Raw genomic sequence first — 12,210 nt, forward strand, 5'->3', positions numbered from 1 at the left:
TCTGCTATATAAACTTCGTCAATTCCTACCCCCTACATATTTCCTTATAATCCGCTCCTACCTCTCTGATAGAACCTTTAAAGTAAATCATAACCTATATATATATTTACCATTTTTCAGTAATCTGAACACTCCCTACAGCAGTTATTTTGAATTACCGAGATTTCATTGTATTTTCTTTTTCCCAATTTATTGAAATAATAATACTAATAAGGCACGACTGATCTAAGTCCTTAATGCACCTCCAGTGTTGTCTCCGGGATCAGACCATTGATTGAGAAAGTTAATGGTAGACTAAGAGTTTCTCATGATTTTACAACTTAAATTCCTCACCTAGACCCTGATCTTTCCGAATCTTCGGATACCACCTTGTGAAGGTTGTCATCCGATGGTACGCCTATTTCTATATACTTGCTTATTTTTTCCTGTTCGTGATTAGCAAAATATCTTGCTTATTAAGAGGAATACTATGATGATGGTTGCGGCACAGTTCCAATAGAGCTTGACATTCCATCTATCAATGATAACTTATTATTATTATTATTAATACAATGGCCTGACGAAAGACTTTCAAAACAAGTCCAATTAACATCATTCTTTAACGTTCATAAGAACGTGCTTATCAGTTTTTTTTTCATTAACCGGTGCACATAAATGAAGGCATGAGGATATTTCACTAGATCATAATTTTAAAAAATGATCGACTTGAGCTCATATTCTGTTAATTTGATGAGATTATAGATTCCTGGACTAAATTGTCATCCTATAAAAGAAGACTCTGTTTTTCTTTTTTTTTTAAACTTACATCAAATAATACTTTATGAAATTTTTTTCGCTGTCTTTATGAATGTGTACTACCTTTAACCCTTGCACACTGAACCCATGAGATCCGAAATACACACCTTCGATCTAGCTAAGGCTAACTAGTCAAATTTCTGGATCTTTACTAATTCCTGAACCCCTGATATTTCATAAATCATTCTTAATAATTTCCTTTAATTCGTGCAATAAGCATTTAATTCACTAATGACATTGTATTTATCAAGAGCTATGTTAAAGGTCTCTTCCTTGTTCTTAATAAAATTGTCATGGAAGGTAGGGCATCCATAGCTCAGGGGTAAAATATATTGAAAAAAGTTTAGAGCGGTATGAGGTAGTTGCATTGAAAAGAATATCTTGTCGATTTAAATTGTAGAATATACCAAAATAATATTACTTCAGATAATTTCATTGAAAAAAATTGGCATTTATTTGAACCCCATATAGCTTCGTCAATTCATTTCAAAGGTGAAGAAAATACTCAATGAATTGTTAAATTATGTAATTTTATTTAAAGATGTTGTTAAGCCACCTCAATTCGACATTGTCTCCTTGTCAGAAAGCTTAACTCATAAAAAATAAATAAACGCTGGCTCGGATAAAAACATAGAATAAGTTCACTTGTGTCCCTACTGTTTTCTTGTCAGAACCTGGCATACGTTCTGAGGAAGGATCTCGCTCTAATGCATCATTATTTTGGGAGGATGAAGAAATATGTCCCACCCGCGTCATTCATCCGCCTATTAGTAGATGTTGGAAAATGCAACAATGAATGATACCGCCTATCGCATTTATTACAAGAGCTAGGAGAAGGGCATTTCTTGGAATAATGACCGGGCAACAAACAGTTGTACCATAAATTTAGCGGTTGTATTTTATCGAAACGTTGTTTAGGTTCCAATGAGCGAATACGCGGACACCTATACAAACGATGTCTTTCTGGGTATATAGGACAATTATTATGTGTCATGGACCCATTTCTAGACATTAAGACCCTTTTGGTAAAATTTTGAGTAAAATTCGTTTATGGTCATATTTTTGTACCAGAGCTGCCCAGGCTTGTTCATAACGGTCAGAAGTTGTCATAAAGGACGATATCGATTGTAGCGCTGAACCCTTTAAAGTGGACTTGAGATAATGGAATTTTTGTATCTCACTCAAATCTACATTATTGTGAATTAAAGAAATAAAGGTCTCTTTAAATGAAACCCAATTCGAAATTTGGCCATTAAATGAGGGTAGATTAATGGTTGGCAATTTAATCCGCGATTTAAAGTCCAATTTATTACTATTTATTATTACTATTTAACCGCTGGCGGCGGTTTCCCCTGTAATCCCAAAAGACAATGCCTCATAATAAATATTTCTAGTCTCGGATCGTAGAGCATCAAATCGCGAGATCGATTCATCTTCTAAAATTTTGGCTAGAGATTTTGCCTCTTTAAAACGTCCCTGAAATTTATCAAAAGATTATTTAACCTCAATAATCGAGCTTTAAATAAAATTCATTTCCCAGGATTTTCTGAACAGGAATACCCTATATCCCTTGTATCTTTTATATCTTGAGCTTAATCTAATAATTCATCTTCAAGCTCAGATAGTTCAATTTTATTTTTATCTATCTTAGGCGTCATTACTTACCTTACAAAATTAATTATAAAATAATTAATAAAATTATCATGCACAACTTCACAATTAAATAATTAGTTAATAACAACTAATTAATAAAAATTGCATCCTAGACTGAAAAACCAAAATAATTAGCAACTTTACAAACATACGTTTTAAACCAAGGCCCAGAAGACCAAAACTATGCTCAAATTTACAAATAAATGTTTATATCCAAGGCCCGGAGAACCAAAAACTATGTTAAGCCACCTCAGTTCGACATTGCCTCCTTGTCAGAAAGCTTGCTTTAAAAAAATAAATAAACACTGGTTCGGATAAAAACATCTATTTGTAAAGTAAGTACAACCAAATACATCAGTCGTCAGGGCGACTATACCTAGGATACTCGTCAGAGCGACTATACCTAGGATACTCGTCAGAGCGACTATACCTAAGATACTCGTCAGAGCGACTATACCTAGGATACTCGTCAGAGCGACTATACCTAGGATACTCGTCAGAGCGACTATACCTAAGATACTCCTCAGGGCGACTATACCTAGGATACTCGTCAGAGCGACTATACCAAGGATACTCGTCAGAGCGACTATACCTAGGATACTCGTCAGAGCGACTGACTATACCTAGGATACTCGTCAGAGCGACTATACCTAGGATACTCCTCAGGGCGAATATACCTAAGATACTCCTCAGGGCGACTATACCTAGGATACTCGTCAGAGCGACTATACCTAGGATACTACTCAGGGCGACTATACCTAGGATACTCCTCAGGGCGACTATACCTAGGATACTACTCAGGGCGACTATACCTAGGATACTCCTCAGGGCGACTATACCTAAGATACTCCTCAGGGCGACTATACCTAGGATACTCGTCAGAGCGACTATACCTAGGATACTCCTCAGGGCGACTATACCTAGGATACTCCTCAGGGCGATTGTACGATACGAAGTCGACGGGGCTACTTTACCATTGCTACTGACCTTAGCCCAGTGTAGAATTGTTGTTGTGGCTAGCCGGTATTTCACCACATAAACATTACCAACACAAGCATAAATTCTCTTAATTTAAAACTTCCAACCAAAATAAACAATAAATAAAGTAATTAAATCTATTTACTTTAGAAAACATTTATATTGTCAATATATGGCGTTAACACATGTAAAAAAAAGCAATGGAAGTAAAAAATAAAGAATTTTCTTAATATTAATAACACAATTTACTTTATAGATCAAGTAGTTTTTTGCTGGGTGTTGATAGTTATTATTTTAGACACAAATGTAAAAGTTGTTAACTTCACATTTGTGTGTAAAATTAACAACTTTCTCCTCATACCCTATAATGAATAGTCATTAAGTTCTCTATGTTGACACTGAATAATAATACGAATAATAATACTATAACACTAACCTTTAGATGAACAAAACAATAGAAACAGATTAATTTTATCTTCTGAAAGGTTCACAGGTAAAACAATATAAATCAGAGTTTTTCAAGAGAACTAAGTTTTCACAAAAAGGTAACCACAAATAAAATAACTTATACAATGGAAATTTAATAATTTATCAAATACATTATGTATAAAAAAAAAAAACTTCATAAAAATATTAATAATGAGTCTATTTTTATAGCAAAAAAAAATATAATTTTTGTTCTGTACTTGTATATTAGGTCATGTTCAGATATTCATAATCATTATCATAAATTTTATAATCAACGTTTATATTTCCATAAATTTTTGTATACATATTTTTCGGTCAAAGGCTGTCAGTACAAGAAGGTTTTGTATCTTAAAAGAAAAAATCTTAGGGAAGTGTTAACGTTTACATTTAGCAAAGCGGTACAAAACCATTGTTCTCTGTTCTCTGGATAATACTTTATTTTAATTATATTTGGGAAAGTAAGCTTAAAGATGTAATTTTTTACTCTGAGGATAGAAAAAGTTTGAATAGGATATTTTGGCTTGTATTAACCTTTAATATATATCATTTTGTCCTGGACATAAGCATTTATAGTGCTGACTATTACTTTAAAAAAAATTTTGGGTACAAAATTCTTTCCCAACATATTGGCGGATCCAGAGCGAGAACAGTACGAACCGTAAGGACACATTTTCTTTTTTTCCTCCAAATTTTTACTCCAGTCAATAATATATTTAGCATAAGTATATAGTAGTTTGAATCATAATTTTCATTATTTAATATTTTTGTGATTCCTATTCCAAAATTGAAATCCGAAATTTTCGCAAACAATGGACACTGATCCAGCCATTATTTTCTATTAAAAAAATGTAACAATGTTTTCGAGAAGTACAGGATATTAGATTGATAAGTCTTCCTTCTACAATATTGTACTAAAATATAACTATATTGATTTTCCCGTGTTCCATTATAAACATATTTAGCAAAGACCATCCGAATCTTTTCATTAAATTGAAACCATGTTCATATTAGTGTATCTTATCCAAATCCTAATTACCGAAAAATTTTATTCCATCATCTAGTTTAAAGCGAATCAGATTTCTCTGAATTACTTTTCAATAATGTTTATTCAACCAGACGGAGTTGCAGCCGTTGTAGTGGTTGAAGTGGAAACAGTTGCCAAAGTTGTAGGAGAGGTTCCAGCTGTAGTTGGAATTGACGTAGTTGTTGATGCTGTGGCAGTGGAGGGCGTTGTTGTAGTGGATGCTGTAGTAGTTGTGGGTACTGTGGTGGTTGTAGTGGATGCTGTGGTAGTTGTGGGTGCTGTTGTTGAGGCTGTAGTAGTTGTGGGTACTGTTGTGGTTGTAGTGGAAGCTGTGGTAGTTGTGGGTGCTGTTGTTGAGGCTGTAGTAGTTGTGGGTACTGTTGTGGTTGTAGTGGAAGCTGTGGTAGTTGTGGGTGCTGTTGTTGAGGCTGTAGTAGTTGTGTGTATTGTTGTAGTTGCTGTAGTAGATGTAGTTCTCGATGTGGCCAGGGTAGAAGTTGTGCCTCTGGTGGTAGTCGTAGGAGCAGTACTCGTTCCCAGAGGTCTAGAGGTTGTGATGGAGATTGCTGGACGTGAAGTTGTCGTTCTTACAGTTGTTGATATTGAACCTCCGAACATTCGTTCCAGCATTGATATCTTAGCGTTTTTAAGATTTTGGAAAAAACTGATTTTAGCCTGTCCTACGGAGTTCACGGCGTCTGCTCCAGCTTTCATCACGTTGGTTCCCAAGCCGACAGCAGATCCAACCAATGGGATTGGGGCCGTAATTCTTGCTCCCGCATCTGTATTGACAATTTGCTTTATTGAAAATTGGTATAAAAAGAACAACTAGAAATTAACAATAATATTTAAATATATTTGATTTAGAGAGTTCCATCTTAACTTTTAGTTTCTTTATGGAATCTCCATGATATTCGAGAATAAATATATACTGGAAATAAATACAAGAATTACAACTACTTACTTCAAAATCAGTAGGATAACATCCATAGTTTGCATTTCGAACGTTCATGTATCCAGATCAAATATTTTGTTTTATTATCTAAATCAGAACTGATCTAATCTTAAGGACTTACCCAGAACTTGCTTAGTGGCATTGACAACAGAACTTAGCGCTTGAGACTTGACACCAGCAATTGTATTGACAGCTTGCCTTGCCCCACTTAATATCCCCGTTGTTGAGTTATTCCCTCCGAAGAATCCCTGATAGCCAGGCAGCCAACTGAAGAGACGCAGCGTGTTTCCCGGATGGGGAATCACTGTCACCATCAGGCAGCAGACCAGAGCAATCTTCCAGGACATTTGGTACACACCACTCTTCTGTTGGTTTTTGCTTTTATTCTACGGAATAATTTGTTCCTCCTCACGTCCGACACGCCTAACCCGGTAAACAAGAGCTCTGACACATCTCTTGTGCGTTCCCATGAAACATTATATTTACGGATCAGTGAAAAAAAATAGATTTTACAAGCTTTAATAGTATGGGTAGCTATCCCATTCATCACACAAATAATCGCATTTACCAGTGAGGATAAACTTTATAGGGTGATCTCAATCATGAATATGTTAATGGATTTTGGCTAGAATGCTTGTTGTTCTCAATGCTTAGGGTAAATTTACATACATTATGCATATATGGCATTAGGCGAGACCTGGTCTGGAAAACAGTCAACAAACTATTGTCGGGACAGCCGGTTGGTTGGTTGTTTTAATGTTTAAGGCGCATAACATACGGCTCATTTTCCAACTGTTTGTTTATCACTAATTTGGGTTTCAGGAACCATTTCTCTTCGTTAGAGACGTAGGGGTGATGTGTCAGCGCAGCGGAATGAAACTATGACACTATGCTCGAAAGATCTTCATATATCTCGAAAGATCATTAATAGCTTCCTTGCAGTAGCCATGTTCAAGGAAGGAGTAGTTATGAATAAATTATATATTAAAAAAAAATACTAAAACTACTAAGTAATATTTCATTTCATATGGACTAAATAATTTTGAATAAATAGCAACTATATAACTAACCAAACATAAAGATTGAAATTAAAGTGTTCTTTTTAAGTATATTTTTCCGATAAATTATCATGATTTATTTAAGTAGCAAGCATATAAAATAAGTAAATAGAAAAGATGTGCAGAGGAAGCCAAGAAGAATTTTCTCATTTGCTTACACTTTTAACGGTCACCCCTAAACAACGGAACCGCTTCTCAACGGAAATTTCCAAGGTCCTGGACAACATATAACAAATTCAATACATTTAAGTCCCTCTACTTAAGAACCCCTCAACACTTGAGTTCGTTTGTATGTAGTTATCTAATTATAAATTAATTCTTCTTTCATTTTACGATGTTATAAATTACGCCATTTATAAATTATATTCCATATTAAAGTAATTAATATGAATTTGTTATATTAAATGACCTATACTTTTTTAAAAATAAATTTAAAATATTGAAGTGAAAGTCAATTTTTCAAAAACTTAATAGAAATACGTTGTTTTAATACATATATTTATTCTCTTCTTTAATCCATTATCTCGATTCTTATCCTATAAAAATAATTATTATTATTAATTGAATTAAGTTATTTCAACATTTTAATTAAGTAAAATGTAGTTTTAAAATATTCTTTTATATATTAATTGTTTTTTTCTATTTATCACCAGAAATGGAACTTATCTATTTATCTCTATTTCTAATTTCTAATATGCATTTTGTGCAATTCTTGCGTGCAGCAGCAGTTCGATGTATCCGTAGAATCCACTACGGCTAATAAATAAACTTACCCTCTGTGAGGGCGTGGAGTCGTGTTTTCCTCAGCAATCTGGCCCTTAGTGAATCTAAAGTGGTGCAGTGGTCAGCAGTCTCCGGAACACCACAACCACGGGAGAGTGGTCCAGAGGAGTGGTCCATATCCATCCTGGAGTTACGAAGCAGTCCTCGAAATCCCACATGCAAAAGTCAAGAACTGAGAGAGCCAGTAGTCGGGAGAAGACACATTTTCCCACTATCCTATCACTTATGAAAGATGATCGAACGGTGGAAAAATATTTCCTTGTGGACTAATCAGTCAACGCTGGTTCCAGAAACTAAATTATTGTATATGTACTCATTTTAAAACGAAACGGCGAATTATATCTTGCTGAAAAAGGACGGGGTGCAGTATCCCCAAAAAGTCTTAGAAGATAATTAATTTATGTAATGTAATATTGTTTTTATATATTTTTAACCTTTAGACCATTATTATTATTATTTTATGGGCAACAGACCATGGAGGCCTAAGTCCTCGCACGAAGTATTAGTAAATATATCGTATTTCTACACGATGCATTTACTAATAAATCGCGCGTTTCTTGACCTGTTTTTTTCGCAGGGTGATTCGTCACTCTCACGCCTATTTTTTGTGAGTGCCATCCATTGGCTAACGGGCCTCACAAATGCCCGGGGGAAGGTTGTCAGTGAGTTTTGCATTATATTGTGCCCGGGTAGGAGCGGGGATTCGATCTGACAACGTGTGGGTTGGTAGACTGGCGCGTTAACACGCTCCTACCGCTGCCCCCAATAAACAATAATATATTTTTTAATTAGTTTAAATAGTATCTTTAATACACTTTCCTTCATTGAAATGTCAAATGGAATTCCTGAACGATATGAGCCAGTAATCATTCAAGGTGTTGTGGAAAGAGAAAAAAGAGAAAAAAAAAAAAAAAAAAAAAAAGAACGGACTAATTGTTGTCTTAGTGTAGTAAAGTACAGACACCAATAAAGCGGAAATATAGCTAATAAAAATAAATAAAATGGTATAGAAAATTTACTAAAAATAAATAAATAATTTACTTACAAAAATATATAATTGAGTAAAATTAATAACAACCAAAAATCAATCATAACATTTTTTTTTTATTTATAGGCCTCATGAAAGACCTACGGCTCAACTCCCTGAGCTACAGATGACCCTGATTAATATATTATACATACACAATTGGTAGAACTGCAAAAATTATAATGACTATATTTGAGTAACAGTATAACTGTAGCCTCTCTAAAGAATATCACTGCACTTTTACAGTTAAGATCCATCATCATCATCATCAATCGGCGCGACAACCCACTACTGGGGCAAGTCCAGCTGCTCTCCAATTCCTCACTCCAAACAGGGTCCTTGAATCCTCTTGAACACCATCCAACCATCGAAGCTTCGGGTGGGCCCTCGGCCGTGTTCCATGTAGGCGCTCATTGAGAAGTTTATTTGGGTTCTCATCAGTCCCCATCCTGCCCATCGCAGCCTACCAATTCTCACAATTTTTCCAACATCAGGCTCACCTATTAACAAGTAGACTTCCCTATTCGTGCATCTTCTCCAAGCTGAACCATACTTTACTGGGCCAAGATGCGTCTGAGTATCTTTCTCTCTAATGTTTGGAACAGTTAAGATTTAGCTATCCGTAAACTTAACTAAATACAGGATAGTTAAATTAACTATGTAAAATTAAACCTGAATTGTCCCCGCTGAGACCAAAGCCGTACATAACCAGATGTTTTAGGTGAGCTAAACATTTTCGGTGTGAACCCAGTGGTATGAATCATTTGAGACATGCAAATTGGAAATCTGTTGAGCCATTCGCTAAAAATAAACATCACGTATTTAGAAACGGAGAGACCAGCCACATTATTTGAATATTTTTAGCTCTGATTGTTCTAAACATCCTTAGAACATTTGAACAATTAGATCTAGGAATTGGTTAAGCCTATAGCTCAACTTGTCATGCTATCTAAATAACGTGAGCTATCAAAAATAAAAAGCCGTTCGCTCAATCGTATCACATGGCAACGATAGCGTTTTAGGAACTAACTTTAGAATGAGGTTTGATCCGTACCCTATTCATGTGCTATCAAACTATACGGTGGTTCTGGCTTTAAGAATTTAAGAATGGAAATTGTGATTTGTCACTTTTCCATTAAATTCCTTTTCTTTTTATACCTAAGGTAACTTGGCCATAAAAAAAGGAAACTGTATTGAGTTTTTAAAATGTTTACTTTTTAATTCGTTTATATTATATCTTATAAGATCGATTAGTAGGCAATGTAGTTTTCAATACATTTGGCAGCATTGTGAACAAAAAAACAAAAACCTATTCCAAATATTATTTCATTTTACATTTCTTCTTAATAACATAAAGATTATTAGAATACGTCAAAGCATTTGCTTTGAAAAAATCCAAAAAATACTCTTTTATCAACTCTATTTGACATTTGTCAATTGTTTTCCTAATGGTTGTAATCCGGGTAAAATTTTATGGTGAAGCAGAATGGACGAAAAATACGAGACATCCAAAAAGTACTTCTTTTGTACGAACTCAATCAGCACAAATATTTTTTATCTCCTATATGAATTTAGAGTTGCTCTGCGAAAATGTTTAAAATAATAAAATAAATAATAATTTCGAGTCAGCCAAAATTTACATTTGTAACACCGACTTAATTCGTATACTAATCTTCTACCTTAAGAAGTCATCTATTTAAATTTTTTTCCAATTTCTTCTTTGCAATTTCCAACCCATCTTGAACATGTTGAAGCAGAGATAACAATTCCACTCCAAATGACCCTTCTTCCTAATGCCTATCATCTCTCAGAAATAATGAACATCATCTACCAATTACCTTCTAAAAAAGTTCCTGGCCATGATCTTATTACAGCACACATTCCGAAACAGCTCTCTCGTAAAGCCATTCTATTCCTTACCTATATCTATAAAGCTACACTCAAACCCACCTATTTCCTCGACCCTTCAAAAATGTCTATAATAAAAATGTTTCCCAAACCCTCCAAGCCACTTGAATATCTTTCTTCCTACCGTCCTATTTCACTACTACCCATTATGGGCAAAATCCTAGAAAAACTCTTATTAAAACGCCTCTATCCAATGCTTGACTCATAGTATGTTATTCCTGACCACTCGTTTGGATTTAGAACATCTCATTCTACCATACAACAGAGCCATCGAGTGGTTGATGTCATATCTTCCACATTGGAGCGCGGTATGTACTGCACGGGAGTCTTCCTCGATGTTGAACAAGCTTTTGATGGAGTCTGGCATCTAGATCTGCTATATAAACTTCGTCAATTCCTACCCCCTACATATTTCCTTATAATCCGCTCCTACCTCTCTGATAGAACCTTTAAAGTAAATCATAACCTAGCCTACTCATCTCTCTTTTCTCAGTCCGCCGGTGTTCCTCAAAGTAGTATCTTAGGTCCCATTCTTTATACGGTTTATACAGCTGACATCCCAACCCACCCTAACACAGTCCTAACAACATACGCTGATGACACATGTATACTGTCTGTAAACAACGACCCAACTAATGCATCACAAACACTACAGACACACATAACATCTATTGAAGAATGGTGTCAAAACTGGAGAATCAAAATAAATCCTGACAAATCCCATCAAATCACCATTACTCTCCGTCGTAAACCTCTACCCTTACTTGCTACACTTACTTGACAAACTCTCCAAACTTCCCAATCACTACAAAAAATTAGTATACACTACGATAATCAGACCAATTGGACGGAATTGAGCTCTGGGGCTCCACCAAACCATCAAATTCCTCCCACATCCAATACTTACAATTCCTACGCAAAATCATTGATGCTCCTTATTACGTTACAAATAAACTCATTCACCTTAACATCCCATTCGTTGCAGATTTGGCCCAAAATAGATATGCGTCTTTTCATTCCAAACTCCTTAACCATCCTAACCTATTAATTCTTAATCTTTCATCCTTAACAATCCCTAATAACCCTCCGAGGCGTCTGAAAAGAAGTTGACCACGGGACCTTTTAATTTTAATTAATGTTTGAAGAACCACCAATGGGTGGTTCCTTCCCAAGATTTTCAAGTGTATCTGTACTGTGTATGAAACATACAACATATTTACTTATTGTTTTTATTATTTTGTACAGTTGTAAATTACATTAAATAAATAAATAAGAAAAAATTCATTGTAATTTATTGTATACATAAGACTTAAACTTCTATTAGGAGATTTCTTGGGCAAGTTTTATCAAAATCATTTGAGTCTATTGAGCATTATTGCGGTACAGTCAACAGAAAAACAGTTTTTCAGTTATAGCTCATAGTAGGCCCGATTTGAAGGTAAAATCCAATGTGAAAATTATTGCCCTTTGTCCTTATCACCGGGTTTATATAAACTATATGGGTCATTCTCCGATTTCAGTTATAGTGCTTTCTAAGAATAATCAACCAACTGATCGTGAA

At 34.9% G+C, this 12,210-nt stretch overlaps 1 protein-coding gene across 1 annotated transcript; it reads right to left on the reverse strand.

The window, feature by feature from the left end:
* Window positions 1-3,987: 3,987 nt before the first annotated feature.
* Window positions 3,988-6,436, reverse strand: LOC106688562 (uncharacterized). Its single transcript, XM_014433070.2, has 2 exons — window positions 5,995-6,436; window positions 3,988-5,700 (listed from the first exon to the last, which is right to left on the reverse strand). Exons 1-2 carry the CDS (start codon window positions 6,218-6,220, stop codon window positions 5,003-5,005), a joined length of 924 nt encoding a protein of 307 aa, XP_014288556.1. The 5' UTR covers window positions 6,221-6,436; the 3' UTR covers window positions 3,988-5,002.
* Window positions 6,437-12,210: the final 5,774 nt, after the last annotated feature.

This window comes from Halyomorpha halys, unplaced genomic scaffold (genome assembly GCF_000696795.3).
Source record: "Halyomorpha halys isolate HHAL.00 unplaced genomic scaffold, Hhal_1.1 Scaffold1155.1, whole genome shotgun sequence".
NCBI classification, from domain to species: domain Eukaryota; kingdom Metazoa; phylum Arthropoda; class Insecta; order Hemiptera; family Pentatomidae; genus Halyomorpha; species Halyomorpha halys.